The sequence below is a fragment of the Micropterus salmoides genome, unplaced genomic scaffold (assembly GCF_014851395.1).
Source record: "Micropterus salmoides isolate LMB-PRFRI ecotype aquatic unplaced genomic scaffold, ASM1485139v1 Ms_hic_scaffold_8, whole genome shotgun sequence".
NCBI lineage: Eukaryota > Metazoa > Chordata > Actinopteri > Centrarchiformes > Centrarchidae > Micropterus > Micropterus salmoides.
Genome location: NW_024044570.1, coordinates 16127122 through 16140115, shown reverse-complemented (window position 1 = coordinate 16140115; position 12994 = coordinate 16127122). Strand labels below are relative to the sequence as shown.

At 37.5% G+C, this 12994-nt stretch overlaps 1 protein-coding gene across 2 annotated transcripts in view; it reads left to right on the top strand.

Moving 5' to 3' along the window:
- Window positions 1–4241: 4241 nt before the first annotated feature.
- Window positions 4242–12994, top strand: part of ano3 (anoctamin 3) — a 33320-nt gene continuing 24567 nt past the window's right edge. Inside the window, exon 1 of one of the 2 annotated variants that reach the window (XM_038706262.1) lies at window positions 4242–4411. In XM_038706262.1, the coding sequence (XP_038562190.1) occupies window positions 4261–4411 (151 nt within the window). In that variant the 5' untranslated portion in view covers window positions 4242–4260. Of the gene's footprint in view, window positions 4412–7681; window positions 7907–12994 lie in introns of those variants that run through there. The other variant, XM_038706263.1, reaches the window with a different exon arrangement.

Below are 12994 nucleotides of genomic sequence, written 5' to 3'. Positions count from 1 at the left end.
AACCTTGTGCTGAAACATCAGTAGTCAGCCACAGACTAAAGAAAGGAGTGTGAAACTGTTTTCTAGGGAAATCTTCATTCACTTTAATGAACTATCAAATGCATGAATGCTGTGGCTTTTATTAGATGTTCTAAATAATCACTGAGCTAGGAAGAGATATATATGGCAAAAACTGTCATGATCGCTAATAGGACAGTGTTTTCTGTTTCTATCTGTTGATAATGTTTTGTGGTGTGCAGAGTCTCTGACATAGACAAGGGGGCAAATTGTGATGTGGTGGCTCTGCTGTAAGCTTGGTAAAGGAGAAATCATCAAACGTTTGAAGCTGGTTTAGATCCTTTCAATCCATCAGTGTGTGCCCCCTCACCCCATGTTCTTTGGTCACTCCTCACTAGAGACTACATAAAGCAGAGATGTCAAAGGAAATGTCTTTAAAAGAGTACTTCCACCAAGAGAACTGGTTCAACTAAAAACCTAGCACTTGTTTCACTTTTTAGTCACTTACCAGTCAGCTGGAAGTCAAGATCCTTTTTTTGGAATCACTCTTTTTTGAGAGTTTGCATGCTGTTTTACAGTGTTGGTTATTATTTAGAATTGTGTCAGAAGGATCTAATGTTTTAACATTTATTGTTTCTCTGTGCTTGTGACAGCCATGGCCGGAGATGAACTTATTAGAACTACAGGGTGGTGATGGCCCTAGTTGCTCCAGAGGCATGCGACCATGTATATACCTATATAGCAATTGTAAGTCGTTTGGATAAAAGCGTTAGCTAAATGAATAATGTAATGTAATGTACAACTTGGTGTACAAAGATCAAGGTCACATCTTCAAGGCCAAAAGTCATTGTGACTTTAAAATAGGTTTTTAGCCATAATTTAGCAATGAATTAGATGATTCCAGCTATCACACACATGTTGACTGTTACCACACAATGAGTAAACAATAACAAGCACAATAAGGGCTTTCCTCCTGCCTTTCACTTCCTGCCTCATTCTGAATTTTGAGTGTGATCGGAATCACATGACTGTAAACAACGTATTGCATCTAAAAATGCCAGGAGAAAACAAAAGCACCACATATACAGTAAGCTATACTCTCTAAGAATCTATCTTTATATACAGATCAAGTACATGTGTACCTGTTTAGCCAGTACATCTATGATAAACCTAAATAAATCAGTTAGACAGTCTATAAAAACTGATAAAATAATTTGGTGGGGGGGGGGGGTTGTAATACTTCTTTAAAAAGTGTTACAACCATACCCTATACAGAATCAACTACTTTTTTGCTTTTAATATTTTTAAAGAGTGCCCTATGCAGTCTCTTTTGTTAGACCTAAAGATGTACAAAGTATTTTTTTTTTATTAACTTGCTACATTGAAGTAGTGTTTATTAGGTATAAAGTAAGTTTGTTCTAGTTGACAAATTTACATACACACACACACACGCGAGTCATAAGACAGAGAAACATTGTTCTTTTATTTCACTATACGTGTTTTTGAAGCGTATCATATGGTGTTGCATCCATGTTTACTTCTTTTGTCTAATTGTTACAACTTACCCAAGCATGTGTTACAACCTCCCCTGTAGTGGGGTAGGCCGTAACAAAGGAACACAATGCATTTGACATCAGGTCATGAGTGAATTTGTGCCATTTGTAGTAAACAAATGTGGGTACTTTATATAAAAGTTTGAGAACTCTAGCTAAAAAATTCAACGAGTTATAGTACCTCTCCCCTACATTTGTATCATCAATATAGTGATAAATTCAATTTAACAAAAAAACAAACACTTTATACCTTTTATTCACATCCTTTCAAGTATTCACTACATAGACTGGAAGTAAACTGCAACGTGATTGATTGGTGGATTCATACAACTTCAGTAATTCATCTTAAAGAACACAGCATTTTATCTGCACACATTGGATTATAGAAGCAAAAGTGTTATGATTTTTATAGAAACATCTATGGGGCCTTAAGTGATCACTGCTGACTAATGTAAGCTGTTTAAGAGATGTAAAACACACAGACCCGGTTGGTGTAGCCATCATGTAATGGAAAGACTCCTCTATAAATGCCCTCTAGACTGGATATACATCACCTTTAGCCTATATGTGTTATATGTGATAAACGCTGATGCCCCTTTTATTCAATTAACAAGTTGCTGGATAAGAGGCCCACCTGGTTGCACTCAAACAAAATTACATTTTCTTTATCAGCTGCTGACATTTCCATATTGTTAAGTGTTTGTGCATATACATTGATTGTATTATGCAATCCCCTAAGCTTATCAACTAACCCAAAAAGGCTTTGCGACATTTAGGCTATTGCAAAGCAGCAATTTAGTCATAGTGGTGGTAATATTATTTGCCAGACAGTCTGGCTATGGTGCCCACTGTATATGCTTGGATAAATGATGCTTTTACATTGTTACATGGAGTCACACTTTCCTCAAAATCCTCATAATAGATTCACAATTACTTGAGAGAGGAATTCAGTGACTCTGGGTTTTGAAATGTATTTGTTTAAATAAATTATCAACGTGCCAGTAAGCTCGCGCAGGAAGGACCTGCTCATTAATCGATCTACCTAGTGTCTCTGCGTTTTTTCTATAAATCTTCAGGACAGTAAATTACTGCACTTAGACCACACAGTTGTAATGGACAAAGCACATTTCAGGGGAAGTGATTTTTTTCTGACCAGTTGTCCAGAGCTCTGGTAACTTAGATATAGCACTTTCCATGTCACTATTATTTCTTTGTCTTCACGTGCAATAATCTCTGTTAACACTGCGCTTGCTGAGTGAACATGCACCGAATTGGTTAAACTCTATTTTGGATTCACTCAAACATATTGCTGTATTTTCAACTGTATTACACCACCCTCCATTCTTGCAGGCCTGTCTGTGTTGCATAGCCTTCTGGTAGTAATTGCCGTTGCTGTCATGAAATAAACTGTGCACATTTGAAATTTGGCATTTCAATAATGTACCGTACGCACCAGCATGTCTGGCAGCCATGTGTTGTTTTGTTGTGGACTCCACTGAGAAGAGATGCTGAAGGGAGATGTTGCCATTGAACCTGTGTAGAATCATTTCAGAGATGTAGAATACTTCTGAATGTTTGTGAGTCATGTTGTTTGGACTCTGAGTGCAGCCCCGCGGCTCTTCCTATTGGTCTTAATAAAGCTGAATACACACACGAGGGAGGACACATTCAAATCTGAGGCTGTGGATGTTATTTTTCCATTGTAAACAAATTAAAATGCATTATTGTATGCTAACTTGGTTAAACCTGGCAGTGACCTGTTTAAGATTCAGAATGGCCGCCTCCACATCATGTAATAAAGCAATTAGTTCAACATAATGGTTCGGTGGCTAAGAAGGGCAATGATGAATTTATAACATGCATTAAGCCATTTTTCTTCTTATTGTGCACATTATTCCAACTATTAACAGCGACATTGTCAGAGAAGAATTTACCATATATTACTGTGTAGGCTTACAGTTTGCTGTATGAATGAAAAGTCATGAAAAATACACAATTCATATCCTACTTTTGTAGGATGAAAGGTAATCTTAGATAATGATTTAGTTCTTCATATATATAGATAATCAGTCAGTGAGTTCTCTATGCCAATCTTCATTATTTTACTTTTGCTAAACAAAAACAGTTGACATATTGCTGTAGTTTTCTTAAGCTGGAAAATAAAGTCCATGGAAACAAAACAAAGTCGATTCAGTTCAGTTTAGACAAACGTTTATTCCAGAAATCATTCAAATTCATTCCTCAACAATTTCATTTTGTATATTTTGTTAGTCTTTACACATTATTACACGTCAGTTTAACTGTTATCTGGTTTCAATAGAAAAGTATAACCTGATGAGATCCGTTACACAGTTGGTTTTGGAAACCTAGAGGCCGTATTGTTCCTCGTTAGTGTCAAGTATCAGAGGATAAAAAGGAATTTTAAACACGTGTTAAAAATGTATGCAGCAGTAACACGAGAGGGATAAGTAGGCAGCTGAACCGCTGTGATCAAATGTTACTGATATGAACATATAATCTATTACATTTTCCCTCTGATAACCTAAGCAACTGTTATTATGGTTTGAGTATGCGACAGGATGCCCCTTCAAGATAAAAGCAACAATAGAGATACTTAATAACACGATTGGTACAGTAGACTCACACTTTGATCACCACTTTGTCTCTTTCTTGTCTGTGTTTTGCAGGGTCATGTCATCAGAACAACTTTATGTTCCTGCCCCTGCTGGAGAGTCAAACCTCCAGCTCCTCTGGAACACACAGACATGTTCCTATCAATCCGCTCAGCCGCTCGGTGTCCTGGAGCTCCTCGCTTGCCAACAGTTTCCACTCTGGAGGCACAGAGACCGACCAACATTCTGGTGAGTTTGCCAGCAGCACTTTTTTTTTAAACATGCATTATTATCTATCTACCATCTGCCCATGCTTGTTGGGCATATTGCTGCACACCTAATGTGAAAATAAAGTATAAGGTTAATACTGATTTAAGCTAATTCCTTAATAAATATGGACCACGCTGAGTCTACTCATCAGAATTCAGAAATTATACCGCACTTTCTCAAACACAATCAACAACATCCTGTGAGAGCATTAAAATTCTTGTTCACTGTTTCAAAGCTGAATGGAAGCGTTGTGTTTCTGTTCACAGGAGGTGAGAAGCTATTATTTTATCACTAGGTAATCAGTCAAATCTGAAAATGAATAAAAATAACATCTGGAAGCCAATATGAGGTGGTTTATACAGGAGTTAAATCTCTCCAAGTTTCCCTTAAAAGCTGCCAAGCTTTTAAGGGAAAGTTAGAAAACATTTTTGACTGAAGACAGAACAGAGAAAAGGGGATTCACTATAAATAAAGATGAAGGTATAGGTGCATTTTTTCTTCCTGCCTTGATAAAACATATCACTCAGTGGGTAAAAACTAGAAAATACAGCTACATTTGGACTCACAAACATCTGATATTACTTCCCAGGAGTAACAGGAGTGTTTATGAGGCTATTGAACACAATGAATTAATCCATTAGTGAACTTTTGAATTGACTGATTTATCATTTTAACAATTTATCAAATATTCTCTGGTTGGTGCTGGTGACTCACCACTTTTCACTGTTTTGTACCAATGTAAAATGTTACCAAATGTTCTACACTAAATAATTATTTGATTAATCAAAAAAAAAGAATTGATAGTGAAATGGTATGGAACTGGATGGTTTGACCTGAATATGAAGGGGAAAAGACCCTCAGTTGAACTTTTTGCTCTGAACTTTTAAAATAACTTCATCAGCAGATCCCTCGGCTGCTAAGCCTGAGAGCAAGTGATCAGTGTTGACGTTAGAGGTATTTATCATTCAGGACAGTCTTGAGCAAGTTCTTTGATTCCTTGAACATCGTGTGAACATAGAACCCTTTTATGCAACCAGCAATGTGTTGAATATTATAAGATAATTATATATTAGGGGTAGCAAATCTTTGACTGCTTTGACTCTGAATGTGATTAAAAATCTCTCCCTACACTTGTTTGTGACCTTTTCTTTGACTTAAATATTTGATTACTAATTCTATTTATGTTTTTAAGTATCCTATTACCATGATAATCTAACTGCTATAGTGCAGGTAAGTCATTGTTGACAGCCACAAAAAGCTGAAAATTAAGTTTGTGCCCTAAATTGGAGAGCATTCCAGTGCAGGATGTTAGATGTTTTAACGGTGAAAATTATTGTTTGGCTTGTGTTATGTTGTGAAAGCTAACCACTTTTGGAGGCTACAAGAGTATCATTTAGTACATGAATACTGTCAAAAGTAGTTCATGACTGTATATTTACATGCATTTGCTGAGGTGAATAATGCCTAAACGCTTTGTGGTTCTTAGTTGGAGCTGATTGTCGACAGCTCAGTTAGTCCCCATTTTAACCACAAGGTGTCAGTATTTTGTTTATTTAAAACCTCGCTCTCTCTGCAGCACTGGCATCTGACCTACATCTCTAAACTAACAAGCAGGAGTGGAAGAGATAGAATTTTAAATGGGACTGACCATATAAGAGCTTACTTATTTATTCATTGGCCCAGTGGAAGAAATGCATTTGCCTGGCATCTTTATGACATGTTATAGGGGTTGGCACGCAGATCCCTGCCTCCAGTCCTCAATAAACAACAGAACAGTGGGAGGAGGAGGGGCGTGCTGAGCAGCAAGAAAGCAGATGGTATTTGCATCTATAACAGATGCCAGACTACTCCTTAGAATACCAGCACAGACAGACTGATACACAAAAGTCGGACCACAGACCAAACGACCTATTTCATTGTGACCTCGTGAAGGCTGACCAGGTCACAGCTGCTGGTCTGTAACTGTGTGGTTGACATTGAGATAAGACCAGTGACCTTGCAGATAATCCATGACATGGTTTCTGCTTTGTTAATACTATGCAAGTGAAGACCTACAGCAAAATGATAAGAAGACAAGATTGTTTTGCCTACATACTAAGGTGTAGGTTTCTCGGTTTCATTCATTCTTACATTAAATATGTGATTGATAAAAAAGCTTATTCCATTTTACCATGACACATATAAATGGTAGAAGCTGCCAAAAACACAACTGACAAAACAGAAATATATTATTTTAGGTAAGAAATTAAGGATTTCTTAAAATGAAATTCAATGTTATGTTCTATTACTCCACATCTATAATGACCTACATAAACTCTCAATTGCCAGCATGATAAAGTTACTAGTTTTAACATTCAGCTATCAAACTATACTGCAGCCATTTTATTTAACACCCTGCTCGGTTTCATGACTGATATAACTCAAACAAGGGATCCCCTGCCACTACTGCAGCAGTGTGTCAGCACTGAGCTGTGAGCCCTGTAGTAGTAAACTATTGTATTGATTGTTTTGAGTTTTTCTCACAGCCTTGCAGTCTTAAATGCCTGCCAAAGCAAATGGTTCACAGCCTAAAAAAAAGTCATATGGCCCATATTCCTTTTATTGATACTTTGGTCCTTTTTTTGCATAAAGTTACAGTTAAGCCTGAATATGGCAGTCAGCCAACACACTGATGGCTTCTGTCAACAGCACTGGATATTGTCCTCTGTGTTTTATGTTGAAGATTACATATGTCAGCCAGGTTTAGAAAATCTGATGGCCCTTGTGCATGTGAATGATTTAGAATGACTTTTCAATGATTTTTAATTGGTGAGGGTTCAGAGTTTACTGCAAGACAGCAGAATTGCCTGATGGATTTACAGTGGCTTAAATGTTAAATTATGTGGACTTCAAAAATAAAAATCCATATTACATCAATTTAAATGAAGCTAAATGTTTTGAACCAACACTGAATGCATTTTAGTTAGTACCCAGACTGTATTTTCCCTAATAGTCCATCAGACTATGTGATGCCTTACCCTATGGTGCAAGCTTTCAGCGCAGGTAACAGATGATGATTGACGAGCGAATCAGTCCATGTCCTTGTCGGTCCATTTAAGATCTTCTGCCCCTGGTAATTTCCCGCATCTTATTTTGGTGTCAGTAAATCAGGACGGACGGGGTGAGGGGAGGGGGGGCGTCTCAGGACCTCCCCTACCGTCCGTCACCATGACAACAGCCGTGGATGGTGGTGGTAGGGGACGGGAGGGGGGAGCATGCGGAGCTTAGACAGGTGTTGCTGGGGTTTGCGCATCGCCCGTGAGATTGTTTGGCAGGATGGGAGCTGCGAGAACACCTACGCAACCTCACCATAGTTTCATATGTATTCTGCAATTTTGCTTTTTCAAATACGGAATTCAATTAACGCTGGGAACCAACTGAACGTCGCAATGGTGCACCACTCGGGTTCAATCCAGTCCTTCAAGCAGCAGAAAGGTTGGTCGATATAACGTGATCGTTTCGCGCCCGGTGATGGTTTATTTTTGAGCTGAGCGTGATGGGTGGCGACTTTTCTTCTCTAGTTAAACAGTTTGTGATGTTAAATGATACTCACAGAGGCATGCGACTGTACTTGCTGTAAGTGTGACGCAGAGTTGGAGGTCTTGTAGCGTCCTCCTCCTGGGATGAATCCTGTTTCTGAGCCTTGTGCGCTTTGATATTTTATTCACTAGTTGTTGCACTAACTCTATTGCCTAAGTCATTATTGTTAAGCGGTAGGCTACATAGATCCACTTAAAGCAGATAGGCCTATTTCTAAGGAACACCTTAAATATGACTAAATTCATCAGGAACTGTTCAAATTTAGAAACATCACAAGCTATTTAAAGTAAACCATGTTTGTTGATGGATGCAGGTAATGCTGCACAGAGAAAGACATGACCTTTCTTCACAAGACAAGCAATGCAGATCTTTGAAAGGGTGATGTTTGAACTCACAGTAGTGTAGGCTATACTAGGAGAACAGTGAATAGTTTGTGCTAAAGGTGAAATAGCTTGTGTGTGAGGTTTTAACAGTAAAAAAACCCTCTTTACTCAGCAAGTTATTGAAAACGCAATATGAGACATGAGACTCTATTTGACGTTGGTGTCCATTTGGTATGTTTGTGTTGTGGACTGGCAATAACTTAGACACAGATCATGTAACAAACTGTAAAGTGAGGGAAAGATAGTTGGTCTCCACACATTAGAGCAAATTTTGTCAAATCTGGATGTAAAAACATCTATGGCGTCTTCAATTTGTGTCCATTACATTCCAGTTAGATTACTCTACTGCACCAGTATTGATTTAGACCGAAAGTAGGGCTCTTTAGAGAACATTGGTGATTCTTTAATATTTTGTGTTAATTATTAATGCACTGGCTGTCTAAATTTAGAAGTATGGTGAAGAAACATCTTGTTTTCATGCTGACACAGGCTCATGAACAGGGAGCAATGTGCTATTTTTCTTTCTATACCTGGCTGAGGAGGATGAAAGGGTCTATAGGTTTCTGATGACACGCTGAGCTGAGCAGGTAGACATCTCATCACTTAGGGATGCCCTGCTGAAGAGGGTGTAAGCTTACCTGCTGTAGCTCATTTGTCTTCGCTGGTTTTAAGTGTGAAAAAAAACCCCTGCAAAGTGTTGAACAAAAAATAAGAGAGGAAAGCAGTGTTTTATTTTTTCAGGTCTACCATGACCTACATGCACAGTATGGACTGCACCACATGATTCCATAATGGGTTTGTTTGTACTTTTTATTTATTTTTATGTTTCATATGAATCGTGTTCAATGCAGCAATTATTTTTCTCTTATATAAAACAGATTGAACCACTTCCTGGCTTCAGTCCAGCCTACAGGAAATCTGTAGAACAACATGATATCAGATTTATGGAAAAATCTGACTATAGACTTGGGAGCCCACTCATTATTTCAGTGACTGCTAAGTGCACCATTAAACTGAAGTCAAAAGGGGTGAATGTTGTCTCACAAAGTCCTGCTGAAGCAAAATTCAGAAATTATCTTGCACTTCCTCAGACACAATCAACAACACCCTGTGAGAGCATTAAAATGCTTGTTCACTATTTGAAAGCGAATGGAACTTTGTGTTTCTGTACACAGGAGGTGAAAAGCTTTGTTAACTAAGACGTTACTGCTAGGTAGTCAAATCTGAAAATTATAAAAATAACAACTGGATGCCAATATCAGGTAGTTTATACAGGAATTAAATCTCTCCAGTTTCCCTAAAAGCTGCTGAGCTGAAGGTAAGAAAACATTTTTGATTGAAAACAGGACTGAGAATTAGAAAAAGAGATTCATTATGGATAAACATAAGATGAAGATGGATTTTTTTTTCTTGCCTTAATAAAACACATAACTCAGTTGGTAACAACTAAAAAAAAATACATTAGGACTTCAAGGCAAAAATGACTCACAACCATCTGATATTACTTCCCAGGATTTGATTGAATTTCAAATGTCTTTTGGCACACTAATCATTAACTCTTTTTTGGCAGCATGTTGATGAAAGTTGTTGAAACTTATTTACACACTTAACACAATATTTCCTTTAAGCACATCAAAATAGGTAGGTACCTTGTTCTACAATCAAATACTTAAGTGTTAATTAAAGCTTTGTTCATGTTTCTACATGTATTATTATAGAGTTGCAATGACTTGTTGATTAATTACTTTGTTATTAATAATTTAAGTCAGTTTTCAAACAAAAATGCCAAACATTTGATGTGTTCAGGTTCTCAAATGTGAGCGTTTGCTGCCTTTCTTGGTTTTGCATGACGGCGAATTGAAGGTTTGAACTGTTGTTTGGACAAAACATTTAATGATGTCACCTTGTGCTGTAGGATAGTGATGGGCATTTTTCACAGTTTTCTGGTGTTTTATAGACTAAATGATGAACTGATTTATTGAGAAAATAAGTAGTAGATTAATCAATAATGAAAATAATGGTTAGTTGCAGCCCTATATTATACTTTTTTAAATTTATTATCATGCACTTTTACACCACTAATCCAACTTCTCCTAAAGTTTCTTAAGAATCAAGGTTATATCAGTCAATATCCTGCTAATTTTCCTCATGAAAATAGTTTATGGATTAGTCTTTTTTATTTTTAAGAAACGTATGTGTGTGTTTTTTGGTCGGTGGGAGGGTTCAGTGGCAGAGAGTCCTGTCCCCTGTCCTGTTAGACTATGCTTTTTTAACTTTGTAGACATGTGCTCATATACAGTAAATGTGTGTTGAGAGTGTGTGTGTGCTCATGTGTGCAAACCTTTGGTAGCACAGTACTAAGCAGGCCACCTGTCCTCTTATGCAAGCAGGCAGATGGTTTTCCAGACAATATTTTCAGGACAGATTTGGGGAGAGCACATATATACTCATATTTCATCTGCGATTTTAACAGGCTACTGTAAAATATTAGGCCAACATCAGTTTTATGTAAGATGAGTTGATCCATTTTGTGTAAAAATGCCTTTTATCTAATTGTACCACAAAACAAAGAGGCTGTTTTGTTCTGTGTGTGTGTGTTTATCGTCTGGCAGTTACCAGCTTTAACACTTTCACAGTCTTTAAATAGTCAGTGGTTGTTTTGTTGCTAGGTTATAAGAACAATAGTGGCAGAAGTTATGCAGAAGTTATGCTTTGCACAGTTTAATAACGTCTGCAAAACACACTGATTTGGGAAATGTTGTGTATGTTCTTCTTGATAATGTTTACTGAAGACAGAGTAGTTGATATGCATTCCCTGATGAAACGTGTACACATGGATACAACAGAGGCTTTGCAGAAAATCCTGTGACGTAGTACAAATCACAAGCAATCGGGCATAAGAAGATAGTGTGACGCTAAAGGAGCGGGTAAAAATACAGATTAAGAGAGAAGGAAGATGTTTAATCTGCTCAAATGATGCAACCCAGAGGTTGTGCCAGGACTGTATAATGAGGTCCTGAACTGTTTAAACCGTGGGTAAAAAGTGCCATCTGCTCAGTGGTGTGTTCAGGGTCAAGCTGCCAGGCTGGACTGCACGTGAAAAACAGACGACAACTGCAGACATTGTCTGTGAAGCAAGTTAATAGCTATTTCAGACTGTTTTTACTTTTTTTTATTCTCCAAAAAGCATAATGACATCCACCGCGATTCACAATGTGGTGAAAAATAAAACATAAAGAGGTCAGCGGTTTATAGACACTGCATAAAATGGTGATGTGTTTTTCATCACTGGGGGTTAAAAATGATCAGCTGGTGTAATTAGATGCACCATGTTTTAATCACACATATATTAGTTTCAGGTCAAGTCAATAAGCCGTTTGTGATATTAACTGCATTAATTATCTACAATATTCTATTGTATGTCATAGTCACTGAAGTCAATAGCTTTTTTAGCTAAGGCAGTAATATAATTTCAGTATATACATTTTGAATAGTTAACCATAATTTACCATTATTAAATTAATGAATGACCAAGCTGGTATTACTTATTTGTATTTGAGTGGATAAATTATTGCTGTGGTAAATCACGTGGAAGAACACAAATTTATTATTACGTACTGAAACACAGAGAATCCTGAAGATTTTAAAATTACTATGCTGTTTACTTTTTAATGCCCCACCACATGGTACCAGGAACATATTTTAACTTGTTGTGATTTATTTTCACATTTCTTGCATGGATTAAAGTGAAAATTCCAAAAAATTCAGTATGTCATGAAGAAATCATGCGATCCACACCAGAGATCCCTCATCATTTGCTATTCACACTGTGCTTGGCCAGCCAGGATTATTGGTGTGCCTCGAGTATTAACAGTGCAACATAAGATATAAGCTGAGCTAATGACACTGTTCTAAATACTCCCTGTGAACTCAGCTCTGTCTACGTGTTCTTTGATACTGTGCCAGGATGAAACGCACTAATTACTCAGATAATGTTTCTGTAGGAGAGGCTGCTTCCACGTGATCATGTTTAGAAATGCACCGCAGCAGTGTGTTGGACCTGCTTCTCTAAGCTTGAGTGTGTGTGTTATTTTTTCGTGTTTGCCCACTGTTTTATAGCAGGGATCGCTGAAATGTGCTCTGTAAGGGGAAAGCAATAATGATGTGTGTTGCTTTTAAAAAGTTCCTGATGCACAGTGTTCCTCAGTTGAAAGTTGTAACACTGAAAGTGCTATGAGCCGAAGATGGATGAATAATTGAAGGTATAGAACTTGAATATATAGAGATGTGGTGGGAAACAGCCCACTGACCTGAATTGTTGTTGCTGTTTGCTGCTGTGTAAAAGCCTTGCAGATAATGTCTAAATGCTTTAGTTTCTGCTCAGGTCTCTCAGTGATCGTGGACCAACGTGACTGAAAGCAAAAGTTTATTTTTACAAAAATTGTCACAGCTTGTTTTACTGCCTTTGATATGTGACCGCTTGATCATAAAATCATTGACATTTTTTAAATGAATTGTTTGCTCTTCCAGCTGGCCCAGAGTAGATTGGTGACAGTCGCAAACAGATACGTAGAGGAATAGTGCTGTGACACTGCCAAGT